Source organism: Balaenoptera musculus, chromosome 11, assembly GCF_009873245.2.
Source record: "Balaenoptera musculus isolate JJ_BM4_2016_0621 chromosome 11, mBalMus1.pri.v3, whole genome shotgun sequence".
NCBI classification, from domain to species: domain Eukaryota; kingdom Metazoa; phylum Chordata; class Mammalia; order Artiodactyla; family Balaenopteridae; genus Balaenoptera; species Balaenoptera musculus.
Genome location: NC_045795.1, coordinates 80463191 through 80479797, shown reverse-complemented (window position 1 = coordinate 80479797; position 16607 = coordinate 80463191). Strand labels below are relative to the sequence as shown.

The window sequence follows — 16607 nt, the reverse complement described above, 5'->3', positions numbered from 1 at the left end:
CTGGAAAATGGGTGTAAACTTGCTGTCAATCGCTGGCCCTGTTTGCAGTCTGGGAAGGAGGGAAGAAACTTTGAGGCCAGACCGCTCCAAAGCGGGGGCGTTACCCTCTCTACCAACGTTCTCTCCTCCCCTAAACGCAGAGGGCATACCTTTATTCCTCCTCTCCCCCGTGCGCATCCCTCTTCTCCATCATCAGTCAGCACGTCCCCTTTAAGAGCCGGAGGCCGTCTCTCCCTTTCTCCTCCCAGTCCCCCGCCCTTCACACCTTGGGTGGGAAAAGAGAGTGGGGCGGGGTGGCCCGAGAGGCGGGAGGGGCGGGATCATGGCGAGAGCTCCAATGGGCGTCCAAGCTGGCCGCCCTGGACCCCGGCATCCAATGAGCAGCAGGCGGGGGCGGGGCGGGGCGCTGTTGCAAAGCCTCCAACGTGGGCCGGCTGGAGGCCGCGGGGCAAGAAGCCCAGGGGGTGTGCGAGGGCTAGCGGCGGGGGGCGGGGCCTCGGGGATCGGCCGGGGCTGGGCCCCGGGGAGGCGAGCGGCTAGCGGCTGATTGTTCGGCTGCGAAGTGTGCGGGGTTCTCGCAGAGCGGAGGAGCCGTGCGGAGCCCGGAACTGCGTGCGCGCGCTCTGCTTTCGGCGCTGGGACAGCGAGGCGCACCGGGCCCTTGGGGCAGTGCGGGGTTGGCCGCGCCGTCCAGCCCGGAGTCTGCAGCTGGACGCTCGTAGCGGCGAGGAAGATGCCCACGGGCGCAGAGCTCCGGCTGCGAGCCTGAGCGCCTTCCTCGCAGCGGCGGCGGCACTTGGCGTGCACGGGGACTCCGAAGCCCGGCCAGGAGCGCGGTGGGAGAACGAGGAGCGCCGGCCAAGCACCCTTTGCCCGGATCCGTGGGGTTCGCAGCGGGCACAGGCGGGTCGGCCCGGATGGGCGCGGGGTTCGCGGCCCCCTCCGGGCGCTGCAGAGCGGCTCGGGCACCGGGGGCCCGTTGAACGCCGGAGTCGCCGCCGCGGAGAGAACTTGTGCCGGCGGCCATGTCCCGGCGCGGAGCCTAGTGCCGAGTGGAGCCCCCGCTGGCCCGCCCGCGCCTGCGGTCGCCCCGGACCTCGCAGCCCCAGCACCGGGAGTTCGCAGCGCGCTCCAGACAAGATGGCGCGGCCGGTCCGGGGAGCGCTCGGGGCCCCGCGCCGCTCGCCTTGTCTTCTCCTCCACTGGCTGCTGCTGCTGCTGGTGCTGCTTCGGCTGGAGCCCGCATCGGCCGCGGCCGGCCCGCGGGCGCCCTGCGCTGCCGCCTGCACTTGCACTGGGGACTCGCTGGACTGCGGCGGGCGCGGGCTGGCGGCACTGCCCGGGGACCTGCCCGCCTGGACGCGGAGCCTGTGAGTGCCGCCCTTTCCGTCCTCCCCGCGCCCCGGGACGCTGTCACTTGGGGACGGGGCGGCAGGGATGTTTCCCCGGGAAAGGGGTGCGGATTGAGTTGCTTGTATGTGAAGTTGAATGAGCTGGAAAACTGTTCGCGTGGGATCGTAGTGGTGGTCCTTGGGGGTCCGGAGGAGAGAGGGCGTGCGTGCGAAGAAGTCGGGATGGGAAAAGCGTGCGTCTCGTGAGGGTCTGGATGTGCGCGAGCGTGGGTCTTGGGGATCTGGAGGAGGAAAAAGTGTCGTGGGGGTCTGGAGGTGAGTGAGCGTGGCTCCTGAAGGCCATCTGGGAGTTGGTGAGTGGGTGGGATTCTGGAGGTAAGAGAATGTGAGTAAAGAGTCAGGAGGTGAGGGTGTATGTCTGTGGGTGGAGAGTGGGAAACATCTGGAGGGGAGAGAGTGAGGAAGTCAGTCTGGGGGTCCCCGCGTGTTTCTTTTTTTCTCTTCTGTAACCCAACTCTCTGTTGTCTGAGCTGCGTGGCCGTCCAGTGGGTAATGAATGAAGGTGAGTTTTGCCTCTAGTCTTCCATTTACATTATTTATTAGTGAGAGTGTGTGTAGCCACCACTTCATCTCCCTGGGACCTTGGTGGCCTGACTTGGCTCAGGCCCGGGGCAGAAGGCAGTCTTCCCTGGAGGACCCCCTGAGTTACCGGGCTTTGAGAGTTCCTGGAGATCTGTGACTGCTGGAAGTTGGTCCTTTTCCACCTGGTTGGCATTTTAGGGAACTGTGTTCCAGACCTTTCCTGTCTGTTCCCTAGGGGACCCATTGGGCTTGACGATCCAGTGGAGTGGGGCCCATCCTCTAGCATTTCTCCTCTATAAATGGTGCAAATTAGTTTTGGAGTAGTGCTACTTTGGAAGAGGGTGCCAGACTCTGGGTTGATTTAAGCAGAGTGTGTTTTACCCGCAAGAGGCTCTTTTCTGTGCTGTCCGGATTTTGGCCTATCTGGACTTGGTGGGACACTTCTTACAGGAGGTTTGGCAGGAAAACAACAACAACACCACATTAGACTTATGTAAACGTGGTAGAATGTCATAGGCTTTAAAAATTTCTGACCAATCCAGTCCATGAGTCAAAATGCTGTCCAGTTATCAGTAATTAACATCTCTGCAGAACTGTTAGTACCTTCCAGAAGAGGCCTAGCTTGAATAGTTCTGCTTTTCAGTTAAATAATTGGACATCTTTCCTAGAACATAGAAGAGGCACAGTAGTAACCTCAGGCGGGACATTCACTGTTCAAAAAAGAGAAAGAAAACTGGTGACACCGGTTTTAACCAACACCTGTGGCTTGATCTAAGAACATGTGGTCTGGGAATCTGGTTGCCGTGAAGGGAAAGAAGGGAAGTTAATTCCTTTCTGACGTGAAGATCCTGTACCTTTGAGAGCGGGGCACAGATCTTTAACTTGGACCACGCTGCACATGGATCACTAGTGATCAGTCCTACAGAGTTCTGAAACTGGACCCTTGACTTATGTGTAGGATTTCTCTTCAGTATTCTGCTGTGTCTTTGGAATCCCCTTAGGGAAAACCAGTGATCAAGGTGTGGGTTTTAACACAGGTGGTGGCTGTGTAAGGTAGTGGGAGATAGAGCCCAGCGTTGTCATTAGGTAGTATTGTATTTAGTTGTGGCAGTCGTGGGTATTGTGGGTTTTCCTTTACATACTCTTAGTTTTTTAAAAAGTTAAATCATGTGGGTGGAATCAGACTAACATCTTAGGTGTTCACCTGTTGGAAGACTGACTCCCAATGCCAGGTGTCAGTGGCATTGTGGGGAAGGCACTTAATTCAGAAGTGGTGGCTTCCTGGAGAGGACAGGGTGTCCTCTGTTTTCACTTTCCTATGGCCACAAGATCTACTTTGCCTTGCCCTTTAATTTCTGGAGCAAAACTACTGGTTGTTTGGGGGCCTTTCTGTCTGCCTAAGGAGTGACATTTCACAAGTCATAAATACCTTTACAATTGCAGTCTTTTCTCTTTTCCTCACACAGTTGATGATTAGTAAATACCAAACTGGCTGTTTTGAGCTTCAGTTAGACTTGATTATACTGATGATGGTGTTAACTGATTCGATTTTAAGATGTGAGTAGTATGGCTTCTGGTTAGTATATGGCAGTGTGGTATTCAGTACAGAATGTATAACCTTTGAAAAGTGTTTGTGAAGGGTTTTTTTCTGATTAAAGAAAAAGCAAGCAAATGTGTTTTTATTTTTCCCTAGACTTCAGATTTCTCCATTTAAGTCATTAGTCTTATTCTAAATTTTGCATCAAGATATTTATATCTTTTATATTCTTGGCTATGATTCAGTAAGACTTTAGGGGAGAAAGTCTCTGTCTATAATATAATAAAATCTTATAGTTTCACCAAGTTTACACCCTCTGAGTCCACTGTGTCTAGAAAATGCTTTGAGCTAGTTTATAACCCCATGAACTAGATTTACTGCAGCTAGTTCAAACAATTTCAGGCTGTGCGTTTGAGATAGAAGGGGACCTGTGGCTTTATGGAATTTTTTTTATTTTTTTATTTTTTTTGCTTTTGTAAACAGTGCATCTAATTTTGGAGTTGCTCCTAAGCCCCGCATAAGGAAAGTTAAACTCTTTAATAGTGGATGTAAATGCAGTTTGAATAGCAGAACTGGAATGGCGCTGGGAGAAAGGAAAATATGTTCATTCCCAGGGCCTGAGGATAACTTATTCAGCACAATAACTTATAGTTGTAGTAGCTGAGCCATTACTTGAGTTTGCCTCCCATTACATAGGTGCGATTGGCCTTGTCCAACCAGCACATTCATAAATAGCTCCCAGCACTGCCACTCCCTATTCCAACTTCCCAGAGCCTTAGAAGAAGTTGAACTTCTTAGAACTCAGATGTTTGCTTTCTTTGAAATTGTTTTGGAGAGCATGGCTTCAGAAGCTGTTTAAGATGCGTTAAACACAATTTACCTTAGACTCTTGTCTGTGGCATGAAGTTGAGCACAGTATTGCTTGCTTACAGGGTCTGGCAGCTCAATGATGACCTAATGGGATTGTGATAGGAAGGCAGGCAGGCCCTGAAGGAGGAACAAATGATTCTCCTTCTCAGTGTGGAGGGAAGATGACATGGCATTCGGAAGCAAGGACATCCCTTAAAGGTCACCAAGTGTGGTTATTCTGAGTCACATTAAGACAGATGTATTGATTTGGGTCTCTTTGTATTTTGTCTCCCTTCGTGTTTGCAGTACCGAACCTGGGTGACTTAATCGAACCTCTGTTGGTTTGGGCACCAAAGTGGTGCTTATGATTACATTAGAAAATAAACACAGGCCCTGTGGTGGTTGCCATTGTAGTTGGGAAGCAAAGAGGGCCTTTGTCTTTCAAATTTTACAGCTGTGCTGGAAGGCCCAGGTGTTCGGGGTGTTGTGAATTAAGGGTTTGGAAAATACTTTCCATCCTGTTTATGCAAATTAGATTTAAAGTGCAGATGACCAAATTGTTCCAGAACCTAAGCTGAGATTCTTGTGTGTGTGTGTGTGTTTTGTTTTTTTTTTAAGAAATAGATTCTTGTCTGGATTACCCTGAGGTCTTCCCTTCTGCCCATTTTCCTCTTTGAGTCTCTGTATCACTTAAGAAGAACTCAGCAGACCATGAACATCTTCCGATTGGTGGGGATGGGCAAAGGGTTTTTCTGAATAGGGACCCTTTTGAACACAGGGTAATGGGGAGAGAGAAAATCTGAAAAGTGCAAGTGCTTTTAAAGTTTTGGGCAGCTTTAGTCTGAGCTCAGAGTCCTTTTCTTTGCAACACGTGTCACAAGCCTGGCCTCAATTCCCCTGCATGATGGAGCACTTATCTGTTAAGAGTTTTCTGACACTTTTTTTGAGTTAAGGGGAAGTCTGGGAAATGAAATTGGTTGCCTTTTTAAGGGACAGGATTTAAGTCCCTCTGATATGAAATTATGGCCATAAAATCTAATTTTTGAGGACTGTGAAATTAGGAAGTGCCCGGAGACCCCCAGGGCCCAATACAGATGAACTGTGTTGGCCCACGGTGCCTCTTGCCTTTTGGGTACGTCAGGGCTGTTCTTGCCCCCGCTTTCCAAGGGACTGTGTTAAAAAGAAGTGTGCTTTTCTTTTCCATAATTACACTGGGTCACCAGATTTCCCAACCTTTGGACTTTTGAATGTATTGTCGGCAGTAATTCATCTCCAGAAAGATGACGATTCTGTGCAGAGTAATGAGAGCTGGTTCCCAGTGGATGTCCGGATGCGCGGGCCCGCCAGCCCTGCTCCAGGGGCCGCAAGTTTCTCTCCCTGCCGTGTTAATGCCTTGGCCTGAGTTCCCCACGCAGCCTTCCCTGAGCACGTTGGGATGGCCTCTGGCTGACCTTTCTCTCCCTCAAACACCACGCTCACAATGAAAGGGCCTCTCCCCCATTCTGCAGAGGTGTCTCCCTGGTGCAAAGGCTTTTCAGCATCTTCTCTTTCAGAGTGGACAGGAATGCGAGAGAGCTACTAGGGTTTTGTGTGACTTAACAATGCCCCCGGCCCAGTTCTGTGCACCTGCTGTAGCCCCGAAGGTCTGTTATCCGGGGAAGGAGGTTGTTTAAAATAGCCATTGGTTATTTTAAAAGTGACACCAGAGAGGGAGATCTGGGAAAGGGATTCGTAGAATTAAAAGTCGCTATAAGCAATCAAGGATGTTCGTGGTACCAAGGTCGTTGGCTTAAAACTCAAAGGGATTCCTCTGACTTACCCCATAAGTTGAAAGACTTCAAGTTTCATGAGCAAGCCTGATTTTCAAGGACTTGTGAATGAGTTTGGTGATATTAACTCATTGGGGACCTTCCCCGCTCCTCAGCAACTGCAACTTGAAACCCTGGGGGTCTTTTAGAGCTGGGCTCTGGGCTGTGTTAATATTCAGAGCTGTTTACAATGGATGCAGTTTCAAAGGCTGAAGGCATTGTCTTGAGACAGGAGGGAGGAGAGGTGGGAGGAAGATTCCCAGGCAGAGGAGGGGAAGTATCTAAAAATCCCCAATGTTCCCTGGCCGGTGGTGAATTTAGGAACCGTTAGCGGTGTTTTTTAATGACTTAAGCATGGCATTGAACCTGTGGGTCCATTCCATCTACCTCCTGGCTTCAGTTCATGGTGTCTGTCAGTAATGTGGTTGTCTTCTGCTTTTGTTTCACATTAAAGTGTGGGAATCCGTCAGAAACTCAGATCTGTTTTTATGTCCCCACGGGAAGAAGTAGGACTTTGAAGACCAGAGGTTAAAATTTTCACAATAGTTAACCCTCTTGGAGTTATTTTTTCTGTGTAACTGCAGGGTTTAGAATAGTAGTCCAGACTTACCTAATAATTGGCCAATTATAGGACTAAGGCTGAGAAATTTTCTACTGAAGAACTTGATAGACCATTGTTGCCATGAAGCAAAATTAATAGTTAAATCAGGATTACAGAAAAAAATGAATATTGTGATTTGTCTGTGATCCAATTGAAAGTTGCCAATTTGTACCCCGGTTTTGGTTTTTTATGGGTTTTTTTTTTTTGGTGGGGGCATGCTTATGAATTTTTCTTATCCAAAGGCTTTGTGCTTTATACATTTCTATACTAGTATGTTTATATAATTTAATACTTTACGTGTGGTTTCAATATAAGTACTTTACGCATAATCTTCTGAAACGCAAGCTATAAACCCAGTCTGCTTATAGAAGTCGCTCTGCTTTTTTAAAAAGCTGCTTCCCTATTTCCCTGGGTTTCGTGCTTTTCACGTCCTGCCTTCAGGTGTTCTCTCTGTCCGCTGGGTGGGCATTTGATGCCCCATTGTACCCTGGGTCTTGGATTGGGTTATTGATGGGGAAAAGAGCCGGTGAGGGCAGAGCTTTCCTTCAGTCTTACTCTGTTAATTATTTGGATGCCTCATCCCTGCTGATCACACCCGGTGCTCACCATTCACTAGGGAATAGTGATGAAGAGATGGGAAATTATTTCTAGGGTCCATTCCTGGCTCCACCACCCTACAGCCGTGTGTGTGATTTGTGGCGAACCTCTTCCCTTTGTTTCTAAAAAGGGGATCATAATATTCTATCTTAAGCTGCTGTGAAGACTAAGTTAGATGACACATGTATTCAGCCCAATCCAGTGTGAATCAGTCACCTCAGGCTAAGGCCCCAGTAACTCACGTTTTGCATCCTCTCATGGCAAGTCTCTCCAAGTCAGAGTTCCTGGTGACAGAGGCTTCCTGGGAAAAGTTTACTTTTCTGATAATGAAGATCTCTCTTGGCGTAAGCAGGTGGCAGGGCTCACAACCCAAACAGCCTTCTGCCGTGAAGTTTTTGGTGGTATGTATAGAGTGAAACTTTATGTGCCCTTGGGAAGCTCAGACAAATTCAGGGGGGGAAGCTATGAACAGTTGCAAAAAATTATATGAATTATGCAATTAGCAAAAATGATTGAGGTGGTTTATAAATGTATTCCAGTTGTGCAAATACTTCTGTCTACTGAACATTACCATTCTGGGAGGTGGGGTATGGGAAGGAGGCTGAGAAGTGAGAGGCCCTTAAACTAATAATTTTATCCCATTATTTCCCAGGGTTTCATTGAAACTGAGCCCTATGAGATGCTCGGTCAATTGCTTGGAAACATGCAGATGTGCTCTTCCAATCAAGGGTTAGGCTGCAGGCTGGGTCCGGCTGAATCCTGCACTGTACCCACTTCTCTTTGGAAATGTTTGAGGGAGGAGGTGTGAGGGGAGATGATTGTGGGGTTGTGTGTGGAAAGCTGGAGAGCTCTGACATTTTTCGTTTGTTTTGGTTTGTTTGCCATTGTACAGTAACTTTGTAGGGGACACGGGCAGTGAGCACAGGGTCATCTGAGGAATCTGGCAAGGATGCCACCTGAAAAGCCGTTTGCTTTTGCTCATGCACCTGTACCTGCATCCCTTCCCCTGTGAATGGCCATGATTCACAGCCTTGCCCACATGAACGGCTACGATTGTTTGTGTCTTTATTACTATTTAATCTAGCATAACCGGTAAAGCCCATTGTGTGAACAACCAATCCGTTCATCTCTGCAAGTCCTAATACATCTTGGTTTCCTTATGAACCAGGATGCAGGTTCCAATCACTGCTTGTTCAGTTTATTTTGGCAAAAGGTGGCATTCAGAGAGTTTAAAGAAAGCATGGCCTGTCTCTTTTTAAGCACTTTGCATTGATTATTCTTTAAACTTTTATGGTGCCCAGGTCTCTAATCTTTTATGATCTGCAAATATTTTTTTTTCTCAAGTTGTCTTATTAGGAAGAAAATGAATGGAATGGGTGAGGGTCTGCCCTGCAGTAGAGTTGCTTAAATGCTAAGAAACAAGATAATGGAGGGATTTTTTTTTTGCTGATTAAAAACAAATCACACAACTTCATCTTCTAAGACTCCTTTATACAGCATTTAGCAAGTGTCCCCCTCCCCCACCTCCACTTCCTGTCCTTTGCTCCTTCCACCAGTTTATAATTTGCCATTCAAGTAATGTGGCGCTTATCTTGGTCAGGGCATACATTGCACTGATAAATTCTTTCTCGCTGGATTACCTACTTGATGATAGCCTGTTAGATACAATGAGAAGAATTGAGCACTTTAGAACAGGAGAATGGATACTCTCACTTTAGTTCCAAATTTTGTAGTGGCCTTGCTCTTCATTTGAAAGCATTTGTACCCCCAGCAGTGGCACTTTGGGCTGGATGAAAAGACATTGACACACGGGGCTCTGCCTGGGGAGTGACAGCTACTCACTGACTGGCAGTCCCCATCCCCTCCCCCATCCCCTCCCCCATCCCCTCCCCCATCCCCTCCCCCATCCCCTCCCCCACCCCCATCTCCCCCTCCCCAACCCCCTCCCCAACCCCCTCCCCATCTCCCCTCCCCCACCTCCCCCTCCCCCACCTCCCCCTCCCCATCCCCATCCCCCTCCCCATCTCCCCCTCCCCTCCCCCTCATCTCCCCTCCCCTCCCCCCTCATCTCCCCCCTCATTATTTATTTTTGGCTGCGTTGGGTCTTCTCTTGCTGCACCTGGGTTTTCTCTAGTTGTGGCAAGCCAGGGCTGCTCTTCTTTGTGGTGCACGGGCTTCTCATTTCAGTGGCTTCTCTTTGTTGCAGAGCACGGGCTGTAGGTGCACGGGCTCAGTAGTTGTTGCTCCTGACATGTGGGATCTTCCCAGACCAGGGCTCGAACCCGTGTCCCTTGCATTGGCAGGCGGGTTATTAACCACTGTGCCACCAGGGAAGTCCCACAGCTTCTCCTTCTAGTGAGGGGAAGATCTGAAAAGTCTGATTTTAAAAAAAAAAAAATTCTGAATTAAGGGAACATTGGATATGCAGCCAAGAACTTAAAAAACTAAGTCACTTCTGTTGGTATAGGGTGTTTTTTCTTACCTTTTTATTAGGGAGATTACAGGCATCTACACAAGTCGACAGAAGAATGTAATGAACTTTATGTACCATCCCCCAGCCTCAACAAATAGCAGCTTATGGCTCCTGTTTTTTTTTTTTTAATTTTTTATAAGATTTTTAAAAGTTACTTTCCATTTACAGTTATTGTGAAATATTGGCTATAATCCCTGAGTTGTACAATACATCCTTGAGCCTATCTTGTACCCAGTAGTTTGTACCTCTCATTCCCCACCCCTATATTGCCCCCCACAACTGGTAACCACTAGTTTGTTCTCTGAGTCTGCTTCTTTTTTGTTATATTCATTAGTTTGTTGTATTTTTTGGATTCCACGTGTAAGTGATATCATACAGTATTTGTTTTTCTCTGTCTGACTTACTTCACTGAGCATAATGCCCTCCAAGTCCAATCACGTTGCTGCAGATGGCAAATTTCGTTCTTTTTTGTTGCTGAATAGTATTCCATTGTGTGTGTGTGTGTCTATATGTGTGTGTGTGTGTGCATATGTATATATATCACATCTTCTTTATCCATTCATCTATTGATGGGCACTTAGGTTGTTTCCATATGTTGGCAGTTGTAAGTAATAACTGCTATGCACATTGGGGTACATGTATGTTTTTGAATTAGTCTTTTTTTTTCAGGTATATACCCAGGAGTGGGGTTGCTGGGTCGTATGGTAATTCTATTCTTAGTTTTTTGAGGAGCCTACATACTGTTTTCCACAGTGGCTGCACCAATTTACATTCCCACCAACAGTGTACCAGGGTTCCCTTTTCTCCACATCCTCTCCAGCTTTTTTTATTTGTGTTCTTTTTGATGATAACGGCTCCTCTTGTTTGAGCTATGCCTTAATACACTTGTCCCCTTCCATTTGGAAACACATCCAAGCATATCACTTCATCTGTAAATGTATAGGTTTTTAAAAATTAAGATATAAGTATTTTTTGAGAAAATTTAAATTTCATTTCATTCACTGTGGGGTGGATTAAAGAAATGTGAACTTGAACAGCCTTGGGGAAAAAAAATCAGCATTTATTTTGAGTCTGTTTTTTCCAAAGGGAATTGTGGTAAGCTATACATTTAAAGAATGTTTATTGAGTGCATACTGTGTACACTCTTAATTTATATGTTCTCAGAATACAGTTTTTCTCTCTCTTGTGGGAGGTGCTTAGAAAGTTCTTTTGTCCTAGAGTCCTTTGCCAGAAATGTGTAATTCTGAGGAACTCTCATCTCTCCCCATGTAGCTCTTAATTGGGCGGTTTCTATATGCTATTAATTGTTGATTAGAATCCTTTAGTGAACAAACATAATTCAGAATGGGTCATTTAAAAAGTGATATTTCAGATATTGTTGGTTAATAGAGGGGTAATTAGCCATTGGTTGTAGTTAAGTCATGAGTCTGAATTGAGTTAACTATTGTTTACTTTGTAAGGCCTGACCCTCCAGCTGTGACTACTTGAGGCTGCTTTAAATAGAGTTAGAGGCACCCTGGAAGAAAATCCCCCAAAAGCAAAGAACTACAGTCCTGGAACCCTCTGTGCTTGATTTAAACTTCACACAGATTTGAAAATGCTTTTTCTTCAAGTAGCTGCAGAATGCTTTGGTTTTGTTTTGTCAAAGTCCATAGTTTAATTTCTCCACAGCCTGTTACTTTGTTGGTTAGGAGAGCCTTTTAGGACAGATTTCATGCTGGTTGCAGCTTAATTAGGAATCCGAATGGGAGTTACATAGTCACTCACTTTATCAAAGTCTGTGGAATGATTTCCATATTCTGTTTCTGAAAATCTAATTCTGTGTAGATTATGTAGTGTTCGTTGGTTTTAAACTCTGTCCAACACGGTCAGGTTAAACTCATGGTTGTATTAAGCTTAATTAAATTGATATCATATTTGATTAGATACCATCTTACAGTGGATACTGTGTTTAGGGAAGTGGAAACACAGTCCAAAGGGTTTAAGAAAGATTTAACAGGGGAGGAGGTGCAGGGTGGGGGGGGGGGTACTTAGAATTGAGGAATTCTGACTGAGTTTAATTTCTGTTTTGTAAATTAGGAGAAATTCATTCTTTCATCTGATTTCAGCAGTGTGGTACCTTGGTCCAGCAACATGCATCTTGCTTATATTTTAATTTTTTTTTTCTTTTTTAATTAAAAACATTTTTTTCCCTGTGATTTCCTCCCTCCACCTGGGCTGGTGTGAGTTTCTGGCACACAAGCTCCCAGTGCTTGCAAAACTTATAAACAGCCAGAAGAGCTTGTTGCTTCCAGGAAGTTGGTTGTTGATCCAGCAACGTGATGGATGCAGAAGCTACAGCTCAAATGGGATGGGGTTTCCTTTCGTCTTGGGAGGAGAGGAGATCCAGAAAGCGATCTGAAATGTTTTATAGCTCTTGAGGTCTGCCTCATCCCAAATTCCTTTGAATGTTTTCTCAGATTTGGTGTCTGTGTGGGACTCTTGGCCACAGTGGTTTGGCCTCATCGATGGTTGTGTTTTGTCCAAGAGAAAAATCTTCTATGGAGCTTTTTGGATTCTTTCACAAGTTCATTTGAAACAGTACTGTGAATTGATTAAATTATATTACATTCCAGACTGTCCTAAAATAAAGACTGGCTGAACTCAAATATTATTTTTTTTGTGGGGGGCTGTCTAGGGAACTTTATTTATATGTGAAATCTTGGAGCCCAGTGTATCTTTCTGGGCAGAAATGAGCCCACATTTTCATTAAGCTTCTTAAAGGGGTTCTTGACCAAAGAGGGATAAAAATTATTGACCTAAAAGGAAAAAAAATGGTTGTCTTAAAGCTGTGAAGGCAGGAATGTGGATGGATGGAAAAGAGCCCATGGCTGGGTGTCAGGAGACTTTGGGGTTTTGTCCCAGCTCTGCCCCTGATTGGCGGTGTGACCTGATCAGTTAATTTCCTTTCTGTAAAGGGGATGTATGACTTCTACATACGTACAGGTATATGAGTCTATCCGAATTGAAACAAAGAAGGAATAAACTGACTACTCATTGGATGGTAAGAATCAGTCAATTGATCTATGTGTCTAGGATACTTACTTAAAAATCACCTTTGTGTATTTGGTGCTTCTGAATGGAATCCTCAGATGGATGCCCTGGGCAGCAAAGGGAAACGTGGTGTGCTTGGGGGACTCTCAGGGAGGGAGTTAATGAAGGGGGCAAATACTCCATCGTATTTCTTTCTTTGATCATTGCCTCTTTTTCCCTCTGGCCTGAAGAAGACTATGGAAGCTGGTGCAGACCCACTTTAGATCTTCAATTTAGCTTTTTAAGATCTTAGGTCACAAAAGGCAAATAAATTAAGGGCCTGTTTTTTCAAGAGTCACTTATCTCTGCCTTTCTTAGGGCCACTGCGGGCAGCATCTCTCTCAAGTGGGCCTTCATTGCGTAGTTCTGACGAGTGAAGTTGTAGGTGGTGTTGATAAGCTGCCTGAAATGAGTAGATGAGCCACCTATAGCCGATTCACTAGTAATCGCCTGAGGAAGGGCAGCTACACACCACCTCGTCAGTCCTCTCTGAGCTGGCTCGCCATTGGCAACATGCAGGGCACGTGGTGCGTATCAGCGTAGCTTTTAACCCTTTTACCAGGGAGCTCTTTTGAGGTTGCCTTTCAAGGTGGAAACTCAACAGCTTAATATGTACAATCAGGAGCTTGAGTTCTCCAATTTTGAAGTCTTTCTCGTACTCTTTTTTTGGTCAAGTTCATACCAAGTTACCCATCTGCCTGGGTCTTCATTGGTTCCCTCTTGGTCAAACACTGGTCTTGATAATTGTGATCCCTGTTATAATTGGACTCCTTAGAAGACTTTGTCATGCCGAGCCTGGGAGCTTTTATTTTCTGTGTCTTGAATATCCACCTTTCTTCCACGTGGAGTTTGTTTGTGCCTTCAGTGGAAACTCTTGGGCTTTTCTTTCCCTTCCGCTCATTCTTTGTCATGTACACTTTCGTAAGGTGGAAGCTTTGGTTTTTTTCTCTCTTTTTTTCTTTAGAACTAGTTCTTGGAATCTGGAACCTTGTTTGGGGCTACAGCTAAAATGCAATGAAGTTGAAGGCACAATTAGTGGTTTAGAACTTCTTGACAGGAAGTTTAACAAGAGTTAGGGACTACTTTAGGACTAAAGGAAATGGTCCAAAGAACTAGACTTTCATTTTTTTAATATTCTCCCTTTTAAGACCTAAAGGTGGCCTTTGCCCATGTGCTTTCTGAGATCAAAATAGGCCAAATAGTCCTCCCACTCTTCCACAAGCTTCTTTTGTCAACATTAGACACTCTCTCTGTTATTCGCTTGACCTTGTTCCGGTGGATTTATTATTTATATCTTGTCCTCTCCCAGAGGAAAGAGTCTCTCTGGTTAGGTAAGTTTTCACACATCCCTGTCTCTTTTTCTCCACTTAGACTTGAAAGCAGCAGGATTGTTCACTTTCATGTACCCAGGAATCCTTGATAATTATTTGTTTGTTGCCCGATAGCTCTCCTTCTTGGGGCTTGGTGCACCTTTTTTTCTGGGCAGAAAGGATCCCATGTTTTCATTGTGTCTGAAAAGGGTTCTGTAATTTACCCTCCAAGTGTGATTACTCCTAATTGACCTGTGCTGAGGACTTAACAAAAGTGTTTTTGGAGTTTAGATATAAGGAGTAAAAGGCCATTTTCTTTGTGCTGAAGATCTGTTTTCCCATGAAGAGCCAGCTGATGGGTAAAGGGATAAATTCAGGAGCTTTCTTCAACCGTGGTACTTCCTGTAGCGGAGACCTTCAGAGAGAATGCATAGCTTGTGTTTTGTCTGAATTTATATGTTGAAGAGCACTTTTGGAGAGAATATTTGACCTAAAACAAAAATTATGGATGGGCCTCCCTTCCTTTACCCTTTATCCTTATTTTCTACTCTCTGCTTGAGAACCACTTCAAAGAATCAGATGTGTTGGTGCCAGACGTCATGCAGTTATTGTTAAAAGAATTTGGAAATATAATTGAAAACAAACTTTGTTGAGCAGAGCAGATCTAGGCGAGTTCTTACTTTGAGGGAGAAGGGAATTCCAAGTTTTTGCTCTATTTGGAGCTGATGTCTCCGAACACTTGTTCTGCGAGATGAATCATCTGTGAATTCTACATCTGGGAGTTATATATTGGGAAATGGCATTCTTTTTAAATGTAGAAGAAACACAAAAGCTTAAAGTTACATTGTAGTTGGAAAATTCTAGTCAGAGTTTTAAAAAATGAGCATTGAGGTGAAATTGGCAGAATGATTGGACATGAGCTTGTGATCCCTGAAATAGACATGTCCATATTTGGAAAGCAATATGACGGCCACACTTATTTACTGGGACCCCTCCCTTTGTTTTGAGACAGATGACATTTAAAAAAAAGTTTTATAAACATCAACTTATCAGAATCATTAGTTAAGGCAAATGTGACATGAGACTCTGAATTTATTTTAGCATTTGTCTTGAACTTTTTAAGTTTAAGCCCTGTTAACCCATGAAAAGGCCAGAACAGTGCAGCATTTCAGGACCTAGTGGGGAAGATAATACTGTGTTCCTGTCCTCTACAAAGCCCCCTTCATGTCACATGTGTGATGAGGGGGGTGTTGGTGGTGGAGATGAGCCAGCCATGCTTTTAGGTGGCACAGTGGTAGCAGTGGTGGCGCTTGTGTCTACCGTCCTGGGTGACGTTGGGCAGTTTACTTAGCTTCCCTCTGACTCAGTTCCCTCTTACGTTAAATGAGGATAATCTTAGTGCCCACCTCACTAAACTTGTTATGAGGACAAAATTGAAATAATTTATAATTGTTGGAAGGGGGCCCGACGCATAGCAGTAAGTTTGCATTTTTGCATCAGGACACATGGACATGCACTCATTTAATTGTCATCCTAACTCTGTGAAATATCTTATGTCTTTGTTATGCACGAGGCCCAGACTGGTTGAATAACCTGCCCAGAGTCTAGCACCTTGCCAGAGTTAGAACCCACACCCGACTCTACATAACGGTATTTAGAAAGAATACAGTAAGACTGGCGTTGTCTGCTTTCTTGTGTTTCTCTTGCCTCCCTTTCAAGTTTCTGAATTCCTTGAGGCCTGTGATTGGCCCTTCACCTCCTTGGTGGCCTGAAGCACCTAACACTTAGTCCTGTGGACGGTGCTCCATAAATGGTGTCTGGAGCGTGATCTGGAAGAGCACGTGTCTTCGTTGGCAGGCTGGCGTGTCAGCGTCCATTTCTGGTGTGCCCCTTTGGTGCAGGGGGTGGCAGCCTGCGCGTATGTCTCGCCATCTGTTGTTTATTGTTTCTGCGAGGTTGTGGTTTGTGTTCCTGTTCCATGTTTCTTTGGTTTCTGGAGCAACTGCGAATATTATATGCCCGGGGATCAAAAAAAAGTAAACTATTTATAAACAGTAAAGTATCCTTGGGTTTGGAAAGTGTTTTTCTCAAATGCGTGTGTATTTGGTGGCTTTATTATAATCCCACTGATGTATCGGCAGACAATTTGCAGATCGAGACACATTTAAAAGATGGGCGAGTCCTAGGCTGGCCTTGTGTAACCGGCTTACAAACAGCCTTGGTAATAAGGCCCTGGTGTTAACACTGACCTGAGTGGTGTATTTTTAACTCAAGAACATATAAACAGTTAGGCCAGCCAATGGAGTGTGTACTCTGCCTGAGATCCTTGGTGTGCCTTGGGCTCTGCGGCCCTGTGAGCTGAATGTGGTCCTGGGAAACTGCCGTGGCCATCAGTGACCCACTGCCTGCGGCACCCCCCCCCCCTT

General features: G+C 45.7%; 1 protein-coding gene across 1 annotated transcript in view; it reads left to right on the top strand.

Moving 5' to 3' along the window:
- Positions 1-1105: 1105 nt before the first annotated feature.
- The window catches only part of LRIG1 (leucine rich repeats and immunoglobulin like domains 1), a 119276-nt gene continuing 103774 nt past the window's right edge, over positions 1106-16607 (top strand). The window contains exon 1 of the mRNA XM_036868495.1: positions 1106-1370. Within this exon, the coding sequence (XP_036724390.1) occupies positions 1141-1370 (230 nt within the window). The 5' untranslated portion in view covers positions 1106-1140. The remainder of the gene's footprint in view (positions 1371-16607) is intronic.